The sequence below is a fragment of the Sus scrofa genome, chromosome 17 (assembly GCF_054392235.1).
Source record: "Sus scrofa isolate SSC_HxYL_T2T_F1_AM1 chromosome 17, Sscrofa_HxYL_maternal_Yorkshire_Landrace_v2.0, whole genome shotgun sequence".
NCBI classification, from domain to species: domain Eukaryota; kingdom Metazoa; phylum Chordata; class Mammalia; order Artiodactyla; family Suidae; genus Sus; species Sus scrofa.
In genome coordinates, this window is record NC_139399.1 from 66,599,286 (window position 1) to 66,619,059 (window position 19,774).

At 62.3% G+C, this 19,774-nt stretch overlaps 1 protein-coding gene across 7 annotated transcripts; it reads left to right on the forward strand.

Annotated features, from left to right (window-relative positions):
• Window positions 1-72: 72 nt before the first annotated feature.
• NPEPL1 (aminopeptidase like 1) lies at window positions 73-19,287 on the forward strand. Of its 7 annotated transcripts, XM_085002630.1 has the most exons (14): window positions 82-204; window positions 1,212-1,327; window positions 2,615-2,732; window positions 4,641-4,826; window positions 5,350-5,520; window positions 8,232-8,321; window positions 8,765-8,846; window positions 10,381-10,523; window positions 15,409-15,486; window positions 16,689-16,789; window positions 17,259-17,382; window positions 17,524-17,700; window positions 18,057-18,167; window positions 18,569-19,287. In XM_085002630.1, the coding sequence occupies exons 2-14, from the start codon at window positions 1,272-1,274 to the stop codon at window positions 18,725-18,727; spliced, it is 1,596 nt and encodes a 531-aa protein (XP_084858756.1). In that variant the 5' UTR covers window positions 82-204; window positions 1,212-1,271; the 3' UTR covers window positions 18,728-19,287.
• The last annotated feature ends 487 nt before the right edge of the window (window positions 19,288-19,774 follow it).

The window sequence follows — 19,774 nt, forward strand, 5'->3', positions numbered from 1 at the left end:
CAGCCACAGCAGCACGTCTGATCCCATTTGGAGTCTGGATTTAAAAAGAAAAGGCCGTGAAGGCCATGATGGGGACAATTAAAGAAATTTCCATGCGGCCGCAGATGAGATGATAGAATGGCTTCGACGTTAAATTTCTGTGGCCGTTGCCATCACGTGGGCTGGTGCTGCTGTTCCTGAGAGACGCCCACAAGGGCATTCAGGGTACGTGTATGCAGGAAAAAACCCACGAATGCACCGACATAGGCACACATACCCCACGTATGAACCTAGGCGAAGGGCAGACGAGGGCTCTTTGCCCTGGTTTTTCAACTTTTCCGTAGGTTCGTGCATTTTGCAGCGTGTTTAGGGAAATGTGATTTTTATGGCGATTAGTTAATTTCCCATCCTTTGGGGGAATGTCTCGTGCAGATCTTCTGAGCTGCTGCCTAACGCATTGCTGACGAAAACCTCACCGGGTCGGGGGCGAGGGGTTCCCCGACATCCCGTGTAGTGACGGAGGACGAGACGAGCTGGACCCAGGCAGCCTTCAGGGAGGGAGGTCGTGCACCTGTCTCCCCCCCACCCCCCGGCCCCGCTGTCTTCCTGGGGCGGGGGCTCCTTTCGAGGCCAGCTGCTCCATGGACGGGGGTCATGGGGGCCGGGCCCTCTTCCTCCACTTCCTCTGGGCACGGGAAGCGACAGGTCACTGTCAGCCAGGAAGGAGCCCTGCCTTTATCTCGCGTTGGCCCTGATGAGGCCTGTCCACTGGCGTCCAGAGCCCCTGAGCGTACGTCTCCCGCACCCTGTTCGGGAGCTCTGGCGGTTCCAGAATGGCCCGGGCCCATCCGTACTCGTGGCAGTGGTTCACTTTGTCAGGAATCACACTGGCTGGCACACCTGCCCCCGAGGCCCTGCTCAAGCATCTCATCCAAACTCAGGCTTGCTTGGGGTTACTGCCGTGTTTGTTCTTTACCCCACGTGCAAACACGCACGCCCCGTTGCAACCCCGAAGCTGGAGCCGGCCTGCAGCTCTAAAGCACTGATAGTCCTGTGTTCTGATTTTGCAGGGGTGAGCTCTGGCCGGAGACGCACACAAACACGCATGTTTGATACACCGAGAGCCGTCTTCCACGGCGTGACTTGAGAAATATGTTCTATTTCTAGAATGAGATTTGTACCCAGAAAACCTTCCTAACACGTCCTGGGAACTTTATTCTGATTTCTTCCAGAACTTTTTAAGTCTTGTCCTCAACTCCTAAACCAAGTCCGAAGACCCAGCCGAGTTTGGAATGCCTTTCAAGTCCTCAAAAACATCAGTTACTTCTTGGGTTGCATTAAAGAGCTGGTAAGTTGTTTTAAATTTTCACTTTTTTAAAGGAAGTTCAATTGAGGTGACTTTTTCATGGACAGTGAAATATCTACTCAGTGGTGGATTAATACCGTCATAAAAATGCATCTAAACAAAGCGGGACCTGTCTTATTTGTGTCGAGGGCTGCAAAGTCTGCCATGAAAAGGGGAGCGTGCGTTCCTGGGATGTGAGTTGTATCTGTCACCAGCGGCCTCTTGAGGAAACTGGCAGGCATGCGAAGGGGGATAATTCCTTAGCGTTCTGTTGAGTTTGGATTTCTTCGATTCAGGGGTGGCTTAAAACCAGAATCGGGAGTATCTGCTTCTCCTGCCGTGTGTGGATAAGTGTTCAGTAAACGTTGGTCAGAGGTTGTTCCCCTTCTCTTGGGGCCATCAGCCTCACGCCGCCTGTCCTTAAATATGGAAAAATCCTACAAAGGATAGACTCTCCAAAACTGGTCTCTCTGCTCTACCAACACTTCCTCTCCCTCGGCAATGCCCGGTATACAAACTGCCAGGTCTGGCTTCCTAAAATGTGGTCAGTGTGCAAAAGACCGTGGCCGGAGGCAAAGACGCCCCCCGTCCATCACCACCCCTCTTCCCAGTGCCTGGGAACCCGCTGCTCTTCCACGCTGGCATCGGGGCTCCGGGGATACTCTGGGTCTGTGCCTTCCTCTGGGTTCTCCCACCTGAGAGCCTGCACCTGTCCTGCCAGCTTGGGAAGCCCTGCTTGCCCCGTCAGGCCCTGCTGCGTGCCCTGTGCCTGTCTGTGGCATATTTGCAAACAGAGAAAAAAAACGTGATAGATCTCCAGACAGGCCCTTTGTACCCTTTACAAATGTGTGAAAACATTCAGCTGCTGTAAAATCTTTTGAGGAAAATAAGATCCAATTAGCGCCGACTTTTGTGTCGGGGAAAGCTGAGGGTTTTCGAAGGAATTCTTTTCACTCAGTCAAAAACTACTTCCCCCCCCCCCCCCCCGGAGAGCGCCTGTGCTGTGCCAGGCCCTGAAAAAAAAGGCAGAAAAAAATGACCCACCTTCAGAAGGCAGAAGCCCTGGTCTGTGGGATGCTTTGGGCCGTCTGCCCCGTGCCAGGGACCACGGCTCCAAGCTGAGGGGCAGGTGCAGAGGGAGAGGACAGGGAAGGTGAGAGTGTGGCAAGTCAGGGGGTCAGGGGACACGCTGGGAGGCCAGTGGTCGCAGCCCCAGCTGCCAAACTAAGGAGCTGGCTTTGCTGTTTTTTGTTTTTGTTTTTTTTCCTTTGGCTTTGCTGTTTTTTTCAGGTTGATAATGAAGAGGAAATTCAGCATATCAGAAGATGGGTGCGTGGAACTAGCTGGAATTAGCAGAGAGGGGTGCCAGCCAAAGGCCCTTGAGCAATCAGGATGTGGACAGGATGGGGTAACAGGTTTTTATTTTTAAATGACTCCTGGTAGAGCTTCCTCAGCTGGCTCACCACTCCCTGAACCTCTGATGTGAGCTGCAGTGGACGCCAGGCACACCCACCACCCACCAGGCGCCCCCTGCCGTGACCCAGGGGACCCTCTGCTAGCCTTACCCCCTCAGTGAGGGCCCTGTAAACCACCGGTGCCCCCTCACCCCCTTTCCTCTCCCTAAGCAGGGTGGGAGGGTGCAGGCTCAGCTTCCTGCAAAGGGATGGCCTGGACAAGGCCCCCCGCTGGCTCGGGCGGCCTGGACTTATAACCTGCCCTCCCAGGAGCAGCAACCTGGGCGCAAACCAGCCCCCGATGATGCCCTTTTCACACCCAAGGCAGCGCCTGGCAGATAGCAGGGGTCCCCACTGACACTAAGGAACCCCTGACTCCAGGACGAAGGGGTGTTGACACTGCCTAGCGCGCTAGAGTGGCCGGTACAACTTGGGAGCTGACCCCAATCCGAGAATCACCGAGCCACAAACCTGCTGGTGTGGCGAGTGTGGTGGGGGCGGCCCGGTCAGGGAGGGTGCCCCTGCACCCCCGCTGGCTGCTCGCAGACCCCGGGGGGCCTGCCTCTCCCCGGGCTGGGCTGGCGGGGCTCATCCGGACTCCGGTCCGGTGGACACCGCTGGGCCGAACTTGAGGCCCGGGCCCCCGGGGTCTGCCGGCGGCCCGCTGGGGCCGGGGCCCCTTCCGGGAAGGGCTTCCGGAGAGGCGCGTTTCCTCCCCGGGAGGGTGGGCCCCACCCAGGGGCTGCCCCAGGGGTCACGGCCGGCTCGGGGTGGGGCCTGCCGCGGTCCGGGGCCTGGCGGCGCCGGGGCCGGCCCGGGGTCAGGCCTGCAGGTCCGGCGCGGCCCGGCCCGGCCCTGCCCTCCGCCCCGCCGACCCGGCGCCCCCTCGCGCCCCGGGCGGGCCCTGCACGTCTCGCGAGCGGCCCGGAGCGGCGGGGGAGGCGGGGCCGGCGGCCGGGCAGGGCCGGGGCGGCGCCGAGGCCCGGCCGGAGCGGGAGCCCGAGCGGAGCGGGCGCGGCGGCCGGGGCGGGGGGCGCGGGCCGGCGAAGATGGCGAACGTGGGGCTGCAGTTCCAGGCGAGCGCCGGGGACGCGGACCCGCAGAGCCGGCCGCTGCTGCTGCTGGGGCAGCTGCACCACCTGCACCGCGTGCCCTGGAGCCACGTCCGCGGGAAGCTGCAGCCCCGGGTCACCGAGGAGGTGAGCGGGCCGCGCCGGCCGCCATGCGCCGCCCCGCCGGCCGGCGGAGGCCGGGCAGGGGGCCGGGCCGGCGGGGAGGCCGCGGAGGCCCCGCCTCGGCCCGCCCGGCGCCCCCGGGCCCGCCGCCCGGTGCGCCAGGCCAGGCCAGGCCGGCCGGCGAGGCCCGGGCCGCCCGCCTCCCGAGAACCAGAAGAGCGGGCTCCCGTCCAGCGGCCCCGCGGCGAGCGCCACCGCGCCCCGCACCCACCCGGCCGCAGGCTCGTGGGCAGGGCTGGCAGCTGTGACCCGGCTCAGGGCCCTGCCCTCGAGGGGCTGTGCCCCGGCCCTGCGAGGGGCCCTGACACCTGCCTTCCAGAGCCCTCGTGGCAGTGGCCCCCGAGCTGGTCGTTTGTAGCAAAGCAGCCCCCAAAGTGGCCTTTGAAGTTCCCCCTGCTTAGTCCCACGAGGGTGGACGTGCACCAGCACACACACACACACACACACACACACACACACACACGCTTATCACTAGCGAGCTGTGACACATCTGAATTACAGATGGGGGTGCGGCGGGGAAGCTGGGAACTGCCCCTCTAGCTTAGCAGGCTCCGCAGGCCACCAGGCGGGGCCCTGGCAGGCGGCTGTTGGAAGGCTTGTCTGTCTGTCTCTCCCCCTCTGGTGCAGCTCTGGCAGGCCGCTCTGAGCACGCTCAACCCCAACCCCACCGACAGCTGTCCCCTGTACCTGAACTGCGCCACCGTGGCCGCCCTGCCCTCCCGGGTGAGCCGCCACAACAGCCCCTCGGCCGCGCACTTCATCACCCGACTAGTGCGGACCTGCCTGCCGCCGGGGACCCATCGGTGCATCCTGGTGAGTGCTTCTGAGAGAGGCGGGCCCACCCGGCCCCTGCTGCTGAAGGTGGCCCGAGGCTCAGCCCTCAGGTCCCCAGTGCTCCGGCCGACAGTATCTCAGAGGTGGACGATGCAGCCACGGCCGCACACCGTCCCCCCTGCTTTGCAGATGGGGAAACTGCGGTCCCAGCAGTAACCCTTCCCCCCCAGAGCAGCTTGGGTAGCAGCTCTGAGCCTTGGGCCTGGATTTCCCGAGCCCACGTCTGCTGTGCGGCCTTGCACACGTGCTGCTCTCCTGTCTCGGGAGGCGGTCGGCCACATCTGGCCGCTGACATTGTCTTTCCTACATCGTGGGACAGTGGCCGTGGGGACGGCCCCTGGGATGGCGGCCTGGCTGGGGCACCTCTGTCCAGATCGTTTCCATGCTGGCCTCTGACCCAGCTGTGGGGCCCCCACGCTTCCTGGTCGTGGCTCCCGTGGGTTTGCCCCTGGGGCCGCCCCCTCGTCCCCCCCTCATCAGGGCTCTGCTCTCTGTGCTGCAGATGGTCTGCGAGCGGTCGGACGCCTTCGCCTCGGCCTGCGCCCTGGCCCGAGCGTTCCCGCTCTTCACCCACCGCTCGGGGGCTGCTCGGCGCCCAGAGAAGAAGACCGTCGTGGTGGAGTTCTTCCTGGTGGGACAGGACAACGGGCCGGTGGAGGTGTCCACCTTGCAAGTGGGTGTCTGGGAGTTCAGACCGTGTCCTCACCCCCAGGCCTGGGCAGAGCGCCCCTCCCCCTGCCGGGAGGACCGGCCCAGGGCCTTTGCACAGCCCCCAGGGCGGGCTCGTGCTCAGGACTCAGCTCTGCCCAGCCGGTGTTTATCGAGCACCTGCCCAGCGCCAGGCCCTTCGCGGCTCACTACCCATAATGCTCCTCGCCGCGTACATCCCGTGACCCCGTGTGGTGCGCTTTTCCATGTGTTATCTCATCTGAGCCTCCAAATAATCCCTTTGAGGCCAGGCAATCCGACTTAGAAGCCCAGGTGTGGGCCGAATGCCAGGTTCCCTCCCCTCAGCCACCTTCCCAGGCCCTGCGGGCTCGTCCTCTCACCTGCAGCCCCCACTCCGGCTGCCTCCCCCCCCCCCCCCCCCCGCCCAGATTCTTCCCCCAGGAGGCAGCGTGCCGACAGTCATCCCAGCCACTCTCTATATCTGAGTCTAGCCTCTGTGCCCGGACTGGGTTGGGAGCCCCCAGAGGGCAGAGACCTGGCCTTGTGCGTGATAACTGCCCCCGCACACTCCGAGGACGGGCCGAAGGCCACCGGCTTGGTGCGTCTTCTCGGCCCCTACCTCCCACCCATCCTGCCCTGCCCACTGCACCCCACTGTTCTCCTGGACCACGGCAGCAGCCTCCCAGCTGGCCTTGCTGCCTCCAGGTGTCACCTCCAGTGCCTGCCACTGCCTTACAAGGGCGCATCTAACCAGGGGGCCACTCCAGGTGTTTTGCGCGTGCCTGTCAGGCGTCAGGTCCTCCTCTGAGCGCGCTTCGTTCTCACAGCAGCCTGATGAGATGGGTCTGTTGTTCTTCCCATTTTAGAGCTGAGCAGACTGAGGCGCAGAGACAGTGACTTACGGGGCCACGCCAGCAGGGGCTTCTAGCTGAGGCCGCCACCTGTCAGCCTGTTTTCCCTTTGTCTCACCTCGCGGTCCCCTCTGGGTGGTGTGGCCTCCTGCCCCCTCCTCCTCTGCAGCACTCAACGGAAGGGTGTGTGGTGATTCTCTGCTGGACCCGACTGCCTGGGGCCTCTGTGGGTTCAGAGGCCAGTGTGCAGCCTGGCTCACAGTAGGTGCTCAGGGAAGCGCGATGGAACAAAGGAGTGAATAATCCTGCTTTGGCGATGCCGTGAGGGAACCTAGGTGTGATGTGCAGGCTCCCCCCCCCCCCCATGCTGTCCACCCTGTCACCTGAGCCGCAGCCCCCACCAAGTGGGGGAGGCTGAGGTCTTCGAGGCCAGCGCACCTCCAGACAGCGGCCCCAGGCCTGTGCGATGCGACACCCACAGACGGGGACCCTCGCGCCCCCCAGGGAGTGCCCGCTGACAGGTGGCAGGGGACCACACGGGTATGTCTCCTATCTGAGCTGCCGGGCGTCTGCTTCTGGGGCTCGGGTTTAATGACTTAGGGACAGGCAGGGGCCTGGGAGGAGGCCGGACTGGCGCCGTCAACCCCGCGGGACTGGCAGAGGCGGTGATGAACTCGATGCTGGGACGGGCAGCAGCTCTGGGCTGCATGGTGGGCAGTCAAGTGGCAGCAGGCGCCATGGGCGGAACAGGAAAGCAGAGCTGAGGGCCAGGGCTGTCACGCGCGTAGCCCACGGAAGCTCTTGCAGAAGCTGCGAGAGGAGAGGGGGCGCCTGGTTTGGGGTGAGCGTGACCTCTGCTTCTGCGGGACCTCCCGCAGGGACAGTGGCTGTTCCCCTCTGGGCACTGGGTGGGTGCACAAGGCCGGTCTCTCTGCGTCCTTCCTTCAGAACCGCCAGGCCAGAGCAGGTTCGTGTCCGAGGATCAGGAAAAGGGCAAGGGGGTATCTGTGGCGCTCACACGGGGCTCACCCCATCGGGTCCAGGGGCTTTTTCCCGCTGGGAGGAGCCAGAGAAGCTTCTGGAGAGTATGGCCTTTGCGAAGTGCCTCCAATGGTGGCTGGGATCCTGGTGAGAGAAGGGCGGGTGTTTGGCTGGTCTACTTGGGGCCACCGTGACCATAGGCCAGCGTGGCTTAGACTTGGGCCCCTGTGACCGTAGCCCAGTGTGGCTCAGACTGCAGAATTTCTCTCTCGCAGCTCTGGAGCTGGAAGTCCCAGCTCGGGGGCTTCAGTGCGGGCTCTCTTCCAGGCTTTCACGTCGCCGCCTCCTTGCTGTCCTCTTAGAGGGCACTAATCCCTTCCCAGGCCCACCCTCCTGAGTTCATTGAAACCTCGTCACCTCCCAGACTCCTCATACCATCCTAGTGGGGGCTGGTGATTCAGCATATGAGTCTGGGGTGACTCAGTCATTCAGTGCCTGATAGGTATGAGGCTGGCAGAGGCCAGAGGTAGGAATGTGCCCAGCATGCATTCTGGGCTGGGTAGAGGGCCACCTGCCACCAGGATGAGGGGCATAGCAGGAGAGGCAGCTCAGAGAGCAAGGCGGGCCAGGTGGAGGTGCCAGGCGGAAGGGCTGCGGAATCCGGAGCCGTGCTGGATTTTCGTAGGTTGCTGGTGGGGGTCGAAGGCATCGAGGAGCAAGGGCTGGGGCAGGACCCGTCTTCCCTCCCACCTGCTCTGGCTGCAGCCCTGCAACCTCCCGAGCAACCTGCGCCTGACACCTTTGGGTTCCCCGGGGGATGGCGAGGAGGGACACCCCCCAATCTGGCCTCAGGGCCCCTGTGACAGCCTTCTGTGTCTCCTAGTGTTTGACAAGCGCCACGGAAGGCGTGAGGCTGGCAGCGCGCATCGTGGACACGCCCTGCAATGAGATGAATACAGATGCCTTCCTCGAGGTTCGTGGCCCTGGGGTCCTGCTGAGGCTGGGGCCTGGCCGGGGTGCCATCTGTAGACCCCAAGGAGAGCTGGGACGCCTGGGGCTGCAGGGGGACCGTCCACAGCCTCTGTGCTTCATTTGGGAAAGCCGTGGGCGGAGTCCTGCTGTCCACCCAGAGCCAGGGGCCAGCGGGCCTCAGCCGAGGGTGGAGCGGGGACTGAGCCTCCCGGAGGTCCCTCTGCAGGACTCCAGCCACGAGGCGCAGGAAAGCACGGAGTTTGGAGGGCGAGCCTCTCTCCTGGGTTTAATCACACTTGGGCCGAGCGTCAGAGCCGCAGCTTCCCAGCCCGCCCACTCCCACCGTCAGCATCTGCTGGCCCCTGACCCGGGCCCTGGCCTCACCCCGATTTGTGCTGTCCTCACGGGCGTCCGTGGTGGTGTTTTTTCCATGAACGCATCCAGGAGATTAAGAAAGTTGGACAGGATCTGGGAATCGCCCCAACCGTCATCCGGGACGAGGAGCTGAAGACCAGAGGATTTGGAGGTGGGTGGGGGCTGGTAGCCACGGGTCCTGGCCTCAGGGGTGGCCCGGGGCACCTGGGTGGCAGTGTGTTGTCCCAAGCTTCACCCCGAGGGAAGCCAGCCTGTGCCCCGCCCCAAGGCCGTCTCTGGGGGAATGAGGAGGCAGGCATTCAGATTCTGATTCAGCTCCTGGGAGCCACAGGGTCCAAGCCCTTCCCCGGCCCTCGCCCCCCAGCCTCCCCTGTGCTGCTTCCTGGCTCCCCGGGCCAGCTCAGCAGGGCCTTCTGTTCCTCGAATGCACAAGTTCACGTCCATGTCAGGCCTTGCACTTGGCTCTTTCTACCTGCTTCCCCTGGGTAGTCTCATGGTGGGGCCAGCTTACCCTGTGCATCTCAGCCACCTCCTAGGAGAACCTTCCCAATTGCCAGGCCCATCTTCCCCTCCCCGCCAGACACCAAGGCACAGGGACCACGAGGACAGCACTTTCTGTCTGGCTGGGGGACGGTCACTGTGGTTGTTCCCTGTGGCTGCAGAACAAATTGCCCCAGAGGCAGCAGCACACAGGTGATTCTGAGCTCTGTGGGTGGGGCCTGGGTAATGTGATCATGTGTTCCCAGGGCTGCAGGCATCTGAAGGCTCGACTGGGGCCGGCGTGTGAGATAGCCCAGCCAGGCTCACTCATGGCACGCCAGCAGGCCCCAGGTCCCCACTGTCACGTGGGCCTGTCTTTGAGCAGCTCGCAGTGTGGCAGCTGTGTCTCTCAGAGTGAGGACTCTGAGCCAGAGACGAGAGAGCAAGCAAGACAGAGGTCTTGTCTTGTCACGTCATCCTAGAAGTGGCCCCTTGTTTCTGCCACACCCAGAGGAACTGAGACCTGCCGTCCTGCCCACACGTGGGGAGGGGCCCCATGGCTGTGTGTGCACGGGGGCAGCCTCTGGGCCCCATGTTAGAGGCACAGCCAAAGGCAGGTAGAGGGAGAGGCAGGCCTGGCAGAGACGGCTTCTCAGAGGAGGTGGCGTCTGCAGCTGGTCTTGCAGGATGAGCAGGAGTGCGTCCGGCGGCCATTGCCCGCTCTTGTCCTGGTTGCTGGGACTGTTCAGTTCATTACGGGGGGCTTTGCAGCCCGGGCTCTGCGCCCAGCAAGCCACCGTTTTCTTGTGAAGACAGCGAGGCGGTGGTGGGAGCGAGCTTGGCAAGGGAGCTGCATTCTGAGTGCTGGAGCATCGGGGAGGGAGGGTGAGCCTGGGCCCCCGAGGCCTGGAGGCGTTAACCCCAGATCATTTCATGCTGCAATCGGGCTCGCATCTTTCTGGGAACGAGACAATATGTTTTTTTCTCTCAGCCTAACAATCCTTGGCGTAGAATTCATTTGCACTCACGCTGGCCGGGTGCCGGGAGGGTGCAGGGGGCCGGGGCCGGGCCAGCATAGCCCTCCAGGAGCCATGTCCATGGGCCAGGGGTTGTTTCAGGGGAGAGCGTTGCACCTGGGGGGCTTCCTGGGAGTCCTTTGCTGGCTCCAACCTGAGCCTAACTGCCTTCTCCTCGTGCTTCCCTAGGAATCTATGGTGTGGGCAAAGCTGCGGTCCACCCCCCGGCTCTGGCCGTCCTCAGCCACACCCCAGACGGAGCCACCCAGACCATCGCGTGGGTGGGCAAAGGCATCGTCTACGACACCGGGGGTCTCAGCATGAAGGGGAAGGTGAGGGGCGGCGGGGCGGGCACTTGGGCGGGGCAGCCGCTCTCAGGGCCGTCGGAGGAAGGGGGGAGGTTCCGGGGACCCAGAGCCGGCACCTCTGGGCCCAGGGCCAGAAGAGAGGCCACAGCCCAGCCCCCTCTGAGAAGGGACCTCGTGCCTTCACTTTGCACAGGAATCAGGAGACACGAGATCCAGGGGAAACTGCAGAAGTGATTAAAAACCTAGGACCCAGAACCCAGGGAGGCAAGCCTCAGGGAATGAGGTGGCCAAGAGGATGCTGCTTCCGCATGCTGACCCCGCAGCAGGCAGCGCCCTGGCTAAAGTGAGCGGGCTTCAAACCCAGAAGCAAGCCGCCTGGGGCGTGGCACGGGAGCAGGAAGCCCCAGAGCCTCTGCTCTGCGCGGCTGCCCCCGGTACCCAGCGTATCCGGGGCCCACGGTGCCCCAGGAGGAGGCCGAGCGGCCTCTGTGCCCCAGGCCTGGGCTGGACCCTGGGCAAAGTGAGAAGGGGCAGCCTGCACGTTTGCACCAGGGCGATGGGGCAGAAGAGGAGCACCCGCCCCGGGGAGAAAGCTTTGCGGGGAGAGGACCAGCCCGGCGCCCGCAGAGCAAACATTGAAGACTGGCGGACCTCGCGGCTCCTGACCGGCCTCGTTGGCCCAGATGGTGCTTTAAAGTCTGAACCAGTTACCAACGTTTAAAAACAGGAAGAATCCTCACAGCAATGGATTTCTGAGCTTTTGCAAACTCAGAAGCCCTGGAAGTGCGGGTCCTGTACCCCCCCCAGGGTCTTTCTGTCGGATGGCGGCTGCCTTGGCATGTGGCCTACATCCCCCAGTCCCCTGAAGGCCCCACCACTCCCTGTCACCTCCCTGGCGTTGGACCCCAGTGTCAGTTGCTATTTAAGGTAGGGATCATGCTGCCACTTTTTGCACTTCTGGCCTGTCAACTGTGTTTGTTACCTAGAGTGAGCGACCCTTTTTTAAAAAAAAAATCCCTTCTCTAAACAACAAAACTATTTTCAGGACTAATCAGGAAATGAAACAAATAGTAATATACAGAAAGAAAATACCAATAGTGAATTCCCCAATAATGAATCTTCTTTTGTTGAATTCCACGTATGTTATCATGCCAGTAAAAAGTTAAAAATAAATGCAATTCAAATAAAGGAAACAATAGTAGATTAACACCTGTAAATAGCATTAGTAAGGTAGGCGTTTCTGTGGCCTGCAGCGGCTTGTTATGGATCTCAGTTCCCAGACCAGGGATTGAACCTCGGCTGCAGTGGTGAAAGCACTGAATCCTAACCACCAGACCACCAGGGAGCTCCCCCAGTAAATGTAATTTTTAATAGAAATAACTGGTGCCTCCGTGTTCTGTCGAAGTGAATGCTAGCATTACAGCTCCGTGGTCAGGCCGCCACGTCTGCGGATGTGTCCGTGATGTCATCGAATTAATCTCCTTCACGCCTTCGTGTTCACTTGACAGAGGTGCCAGGCTTGTCTGCCTGTGGTCACTCATAGTTGATCCGAAGAAACCAGTTTTCGTTGGGAGGCGTTTCTGCGCATGAAGCAGGCACAACCAAAACACTCAGGGAGCGCCTCTAGCAGGAGGATCCCTCGGCAGAGGCCACTCAGAATCCCATTTCCCAGGAAGCTCCCGAAATTGTTCCAGCATCCGCATCGTCAGCTCTTTGATTGTAGCAGCGTTCAAACGCCTGTGGAGGAACAACGTTTGAAACCCCAGGACTCCAGTGGTTCCCATGGAGTGTGGGAAGCGGAGAGGCTCACCGCTCCCTGGGGTCCACTCCGAGTCCACCATCCACAGGCAGGAACGCGGCCTCAGGCACGGGGGACCCCGGCCACCTCCAGACACTGCGCCTGCGCGCCTGGGCCAGCTGCGTCGCTGGAACTGTGAACCTCGGTGTGGGGTAATGTCTCTGCAAGGAGCGGGGTTAAAATAAGCCGGTTTGAAGCTACTCTTTTTTTTTTTGATCAGAACCCGCTTCAGCCAACAGCAGGTTTCTTTCGGGAGGAAGGTTTTGCCACTGATTACAGCCTAACCCGCCCCTAACCCGCCCCTCCTGCCCTTGATGGGGACTCGTCCCTGTTGGTGGCTAAGTTCTGGTGGTCGAACTGCCGCTCTTGCGAGCGTGAAGCAGGACTTCCTGGGAACGTGTCATTTTGCTGGTAGCACCGTCTCCCGGTTTTGCAGGGACCATCCCAGCTGTTTGCAAAGATTTTCAAGGCAAACCAGGATCCGCACGGGTCAACAGGTCTAACGAATGTGTTGGACTCAGGACTCCTTCCCCACTTAAAGAGAGTCGATGCCCAAGAGATTTTGTTTGTAAGGGTGATGTCTGCTGATATTTACCCTACTAGGAATCAAAACTGGGAGATTTTAAAGATGTGTATTAATTCACGAGAAAAATAACAATATGAAGCCATTGCAAGCGATTGTGAATTATACAGTTTTATGAAAATAGCTATTTTCCAAATGCAAGAAAAACTCGCGAGAAGAGTAGTGCTGTTTTACATTTTTGCGGGTCCCTTTGGTGTCTGCCGTAGGAGAAGACAGCTGTGATCACGCGTCTGCTTCTGCATGTCGTCTGTTGTGATAGGTTTTAGTTGTAATACGAAAAGAAAATTTGGCCTCAGTTCTCGTGCAGTTAGAAGAGAGAGAAGCAGGAGTTCCCGTCGTGGCTCAGTGGGTTAAGGACCCAACATAGCGTCCGTAAGGATGTGAATTCGAGCGATGGCCTCGCCCAGTGGGTTAAGGATCCGGCGTCGCGGCTCGCTGCAGCTCAGATCCCGCGTCGCCGTGGCTGTGGGGTAGGCCGGCGGCTGCAGCTTCGATTCGACCCCCTCTGGTACACCCTTAAAAAGCAGAAGAAGAAGAAAGAGGAGCGGCATTTTAGTCCCCTCTTCGGATGACGGAGGATGCTCTTTGCTGTGACGCCGGAACTCTGCTGTGGTAGCTTCTGGAAGTGTGCTTCTAACGCGAAGCCACGTCAGGGAGCTTTGGTGCGCTCTGCTGTGTGGCCATCTACTGGCCTGTCTTGAACATGGAAGGCAGGACTCGTGATGCCGCGCACGGGTCGTTTGGAAAGCGTGGTTCAGAGAGTTCTGCAGAACCTCTAAGTGCCGGCAGAGTTCATCCTGTTTTCTTAGAATATCGCAGTCGTTGATATCGCCGTGCAGCACATGTAAAAGCTGAGTGATCGAAGCCACCACGGAGGCCGTTACGAGTTTTCCCAAGATCTGACTTGTGCCTGCCAGCTCCGATTTTACTGTTGGCACCAGGTAACGCCAGCCCTCCTCCTGGAGCAGCGAGGCTCGCTTTGTCCACTTCTTAGGAGATGTCTGGGAGTCCTGTCGAGTGTCCTCGAGGATGTGGGATCAATCCCTGGCCTCGCTCCGTGGGTTAAGGAGCTGTGGTGTCGGTCGCAGGTGCAGCTCAGATCTGGCGTGGCTGTGGCTCTGGGGTAGGCTGGCAGCTGTAGCTCCCATTCAACCCCGAGCCTGGGAACCTCCATATGCTGAGGGTGTGGCCCTAAAAGGCAAAAAGAAGAAGAAAAGAAAGTGCCTGCATATGCCTCCATCTGGCTCCTCATCATTTACCAGCCTTTCCTTCAAGAACAGAGGCTCTCTGAGCTCAGAATCCAGGCGAGCGCTCCCACTCCCGCTGACCACCGAGCATCCGGAAGGGCAGGGCCTTTCCAGCACCTTCCATCCTCTCACACACAGTCTTAGACACAGCTGTACTCAACGGTTGAGAGTTTGAAACGCTCATCAGTATGGAGACTCGAGGGACGTTGGTGACGCCTCATTTTCCAAAGGGCTGGAAATGAACCCAGTGACCCCGCGTCCACACAGGGCCCTGGGCCATGGCTCCAGCCACCCCTGCCCCACTGGTGTGAGTGTCAGCCCACCAGTGGAAAGGGTTTCCTCGTCTCTTCTATAAAAACAGGAACGACGGGGGGGTCCACGAAGCTGACAGTCATTTGAGCCGCGTTTGCGGTTGGACATTTGTTCTTTCCGTGACAGGGCCATGCGATTTCAGTGACCGTCTTAGGCCATTTTCTCTACGGCCGTTTTGCAAGGAGTTCGATGCTAGATCTGAGGCCCTGTTTCACCGTTTAAGCAAGCCTCAGTTTCTTACAGATGAGGTCAAAATAGCTTACTTTCAGTAGTGCCTGCTGGGTCGTTTTCACGCAACCTAATTGTAAAAGCAGCTCAGGTTATATCTAAAAAGACTTCCCATTAAACCTCGAGGCTCGTGTGATCCAGTGAGAGTTCAAAAAAAAAAAAAAAAAAATCACTCGGTCCGTTTCAATCTCAAATCCTTACGTCTGATGACCTGTTGTTAAAACATGACCCATGTCAGAGTTGGGGGGTCTACGAAAGGTGAAAAGGTGCCCCTGCTGGCGACTAGTTTATAGCAAATCGCTTTTACCTCTGGTGGGGGGGCTCTGTCTCTCATTAGACCTGTCACCTGGGAGTCGCGAACCGGGTGGGATCGGTGACAGTGACCAGAGTGCCATTAACCAGGACAGATGGGTCACAGCTGCAGACCGGCCCCAGGATGGTGGCTGGGTCCAGGCGGGACCCCAGCCTCAGGAACCTGGCTGCCTCTACCGCCCCCTCCTGCCTCGCGTGGCAGCCCCCACAGCTCGGCTCAAGGCCTAGGGACCCCAGCGTCTTTGCCTGTGGCTTCCCCTTGCTTCTGGAGGACAGTCCCCCACCCCCCACCATGACCAAGTGGCGTTGCCTGGGTTCTGGGGGCTCTCAGGTCCTGCACATTAGGGGCCCTGGCATGGGGGCAAGGGGGCTGGGGGCCCTGATTCCGGGGGGTCAGCATGCTCACCTCTCGCCCTCTGCCGCCCGCAGACCACGATGCCGGGGATGAAGAGGGACTGCGGGGGCGCCGCAGCTGTCCTGGGGGCCTTCAGAGCCGCCGTCAGGCAGGTGAGTGGCCTGGACCCTGCTCTCCCTCCCTGGGGCCCCTGGGGCCCCAGGGCTTCCCTACCTGAGAGGTCACCTCCACCTGCACACCTGGCTGCACAGTCCCCCTAGTTCTGAGCCTCGCCCGTCCCACCCGCACTTGGGGTCTGGAGAGGGGCCTGGGGCTGCCGGGCGTCCCAACTGCGCCGGGGAGCTTTCCGGCTCAGCACGGCCTCCTAGGGCCGCTGCGGCGGAGCCACAAGCCACAGGCCCTCCGTGAGCAGCGTGGTGCCCTGTCCTGTCCCTGCCCAGCACGCAGGCGCGGCCGCGGGGGCAGCCCCGGCCCCCGCCACCTGCCCGCCTGGTGGATGAGCCCGTCAGGGACGCGAGGGATGCGGCCCAGCTGAGGGCACTGGGTGGGCTCTCGGAAGGGAGCGGCTGCTGCTGCTGGTCAGCTCCTGGGGCAGCGTTGGGAGGGCGCATGTGGCCACGCAAGCTGTCCCATTCACTGTCGGCCCCAGTGACTGCTGCAGAGGATGCACCTGGCACCTGGGCAGGCCAGCTGGAGGCTTCCAGTGCACAGGGAGCCAGGTAGCAATTAATGCGGATTCGCCGGCTGGCAGCCGTGTGAGTGGTCTCAGGCCCTGGGGACCCTCCACTGCCAGGGGTGCTGCGGCCCCCACCCCATAAGGGCTGCAGCCTGGAGGCTCTGCTTTAAATATTTTTAGAGAAAAGGATTGTGCCTCAATCTGAGTCATAACATACCTAACGACAGCAACGGACAGTGACCCGCAGAGCGAAATAAGGATCCGATAATTCCTATGGGGCCGAGCTCTTCCCGGCCCGGGAGCACACAGACGCGAGTAGCTTTTTCCTGGCGAGGATGCAGATCAGAGGGCCTGTGTGTGACGGACGTGGACCGCTGGCCGTGCTTTGTGGATGGGAGGCAGGGCTGGGTGAGGCCCCTGGGGAGCAGCAGGGCTGGGCTTGAACCCGGCAGCACAGCCGCCCCTCTGTGCTCCACCCTGCGTCCGTGGGCTCTGGCTGGGGAGGCCTGGGCTCGGGTCTGTGGCCGAGAACGGGGGTGGCGGGAGGCTGTGCTCTCTGCTCCCCAGGTCCCCGTCTGTCTGTCTGTCACTGCCCTGGGAATCAGAGAGCTCAGGCCTGTCCTGCCTCCCGCCGCACCCCCAGCCTGTAACTGGGGCCTCTGCTCTCGTCCCCTCCAGGGTTTCAAAGACAACCTGCACGCTGTGTTCTGCTTGGCCGAGAACTCGGTGGGGCCCAAGGCCACGAGGCCAGACGACATCCACCTGCTGTACTCAGGAAAGTGAGGCGGCCCCTCAGCCCTCCCCGCCCACGGGGCCCTCTCCCTCCTGTGGTCCCTGTGGTTGGCTCTCCTGGCCCTTCCCGGGGCCCGCTGGCCAGTCCCAGCCAGAGCCAGTGACAGGTGCCCTGGACAACAGGCCTCTTGCTCCCAGGGTGCCCGCCAGGTGGGCTGTGTTGCTGGGCGAGGCCTTGGTGCCCCCCAGGGCCTTGGGGACGAGCCCTTTCCGAGCTTTCTGCTTTGTGTTCTTTGGGTATCTCAAGCCCTGCACACCCACATTCCCTCCTGGGGGGCCCCCTGCACCTCCTGGAGATCAGCCCCTGGACGCCTCCTCAGCTGCAGAAGGAAACTCGAAAATAACAGCAGGCAGCCCGGGGTTCAGAGTCGGAGGGTCCCCGCCCCCCCCTTGTGCTTTTGGCTCTGGCCCCACGCGGCTCTAAGCAGGGTCTAAACAGGGTCTCTGCGCCTCCAGGACTGTGGAAATCAACAACACGGACGCCGAGGGCAGACTGGTGCTGGCAGATGGCGTGTCCTACGCCTGCAAGGACCTGGGTGCCGACATCATCCTGGACATAGCCACACTGACTGGGGCTCAGGTGGGCGCCTGAGGGGCGGGTCCCGGTCCCCCCGTCTCGGTGCCGAGGTCTGAGCGTGTGTGAGGGGCTCCGGGAGGGGGCTGGCGCGGGGCCCGCAGGTGGGGACGTCCCCGGTGGGCCTGCTCACGCTCCTCTCCCCAGGGCATCGCCACGGGCAAGTACCACGCGGCCGTGCTCACCAACAGCGCCGAGTGGGAGGCGGCCTGCGTGAAGGCCGGGCGGCAGTGCGGGGACCTGGTGCACCCGCTGGTCTTCTGCCCCGAGCTGCACTTCTGCGAGTTCACCTCGGCCGTGGCGGACATGAAGAACTCGGTGGCGGTAGGTGCGCCCCCAGGGGGTCACAGGGCGGCCCCGGAAACAGCAGCGGGGGGACCAGGGTCCCCAGGCCCAGGACCCAGGTCGGCCCCAGCCTCCCCCCACTCTGGGGCTGCCTTGGGCACCCCCATCAGCTCTTTTCGCTGCCCGCCCCCACCCCCGTCCCCTTCGTGCACACGAGGCCCTCGGGGTCCCGCTCCGCTGCCCCCCCACGCCGGGCCCTCCACCCCAGGCCCCTCTTGCAGACGCGGGGGAGGTGGTCCCTGAAGATGGTGGGGGCGTGGGGCGTCCGCCGTGGCCCCAGCGGAAGGTGCTCCGGGGGGGGGGGGAGCAGAAGGGTCACGCCCTCCCTCCCCCAGGACCGGGACAACAGCCCCAGCTCCTGCGCCGGCCTCTTCATCGCCTCGCACCTCGGCTTCGACTGGCCCGGGGTCTGGGTCCACCTGGATATCGCCGCGCCCGTGCACGCCGTGAGTCCAGGCCCCGCGTGGCCCTGCCGCCCCCGTTAGGACCTCCCGGCCCGGCCACTCTGCATCCCTCGTCCCCTCCCCGCTGGCCTGGCGGCTCCCGCCCTCTCCCGCATCCAGAGCTGCCGGCTGAGCTCATCGGAAACATTCTGTGTGGAGGGTCACCCTGCCCGTGGCCCAGCCTCCGGCCAGCTGCGGTCCCCCCGACCTCTGCTCTCCTCGTCCCTGGGAACAGCGTGGCCGCTGTGTGCAGCCCAGCCAGCCTTTCCCGCCCCAGGAGACGGGTGGGGGGGCGGGACCCCCAGTGCACGGGACCGCAGCGGGGGCTCCTGGGGGCAGATGCCGGGGGCCGGTCCAGGAGCCCCTCCCGCGGCCACAGAGGTGCCCCCTGCCTTTGCCCGCAGGGAGAACGCGCCACGGGCTTCGGCGTCGCCCTCCTGCTGGCGCTCTTCGGCGGGGCCTCCGAGGACCCTCTGCTGAACCTGGTGTCCCCGCTCGGCTGTGAGGTGGACCCCCAGGAGGGGGACGTGGAGAGGGACTCCAAGAGGCGCAGGCTGGTGTGACGCCCGCCGCCCCGCCCGGCCGCACAGGCCTTACCTCACTTTGCACTGATGCCTCGTGAGCAGTGGGAAGGTCATACCTGAAGATGTGCTTTGCCTTGTTTTGTTTTCGTTGCCATGGTGATGGAAGCGGCTCCTTCTTATGTCTTAGACGACAGCTCAGGGTTTGCCGGGCCCCGGGGAGGGGAGCGGGCAGCGACGGGCTTGTTTCTGTTTGGTTCCCCGCCAGCTTCTGCCGACCGGGCTCCCTCCTGGGGCTGCACGCCCTCGGGGTCCCAGGGTGCATGGGGGCCCTGACACTCTTGGCCAAGTGGCCTGTGGGCCCCCTGCCCGCCTGGTGTCCACGTTGGGTGCCCATTCTCCAGCCCTGTGTGTGGCACCCACGTGACAGAGAGCCCAGGCCCGCGCTCGGCCAGGGCTGCCGCTGCCTCCAGGCAGCCCACCCCTCTGAGTGGATGGGGGTGACTTGCTTCGGGGACCCGATTTTTGGAGCAAGAGGAATCTCCCCTGGGCCCTTAGAATTCACTGGAGCTTGGATTAAATATGGCTGAACCACACGCTAACTTTGCCTCCGTCTCACTCTCTCTCCAGCCTGTTTTAGATTTTAGAAAGCAACCTTGAGCCTGCCCGTGGGTCAGAGGCTCCGGTCTGCCACCGTCTTCTCCCTAGCCAGCATCCGGCTTCGGGGTGCAGTTTGCCCACCTCTTGCTTTGCAGAGCAGAGCCCTGGGGCCCCCGGGGCCCCCGGGGCCAAGCCTGCACAGCTCAGGCCACCTTGGCCGTGAGAGTTCAGAGCACAGACTCGGGCTCTGCAGGCTTTCCCACGGTCCTGCCGTCTGCAGGGAGGCTGTCCGGACCCCGTGACATCACGAGGCAAGGACACTGGGTCAAGCGAAGGCCCCTGGGCATGGTGCTAGGTGCTGAAGCGCAAAGCCTGGCCAGGTTCCAGGGAGACCCTCCACCTGGGCCCCGGGGAGGCGGGCCCCACAGCGCCTGGGTGAGAACTCGGGCAAGGCCTTCGTCTGATCCGTCGCTCCGGGTCCAGCAAAGG

Coding starts and splice junctions, on each gene's coding strand:
- NPEPL1 (XM_085002630.1), top strand. CDS start 1,272: ATGCCTTTCAAGTCCTCAAAAACATCAGTTACTTCTTGGGTTGCATTA. Junction 1,328..2,614: donor TGGGTTGCATTAAAGAGCTG/GTAAGTTGTTTT, acceptor TGTTTTTTTCAG/GTTGATAATGAAGAGGAAAT. Junction 10,524..15,408: donor GTCTCAGCATGAAGGGGAAG/GTGAGGGGCGGC, acceptor TGCCGCCCGCAG/ACCACGATGCCGGGGATGAA.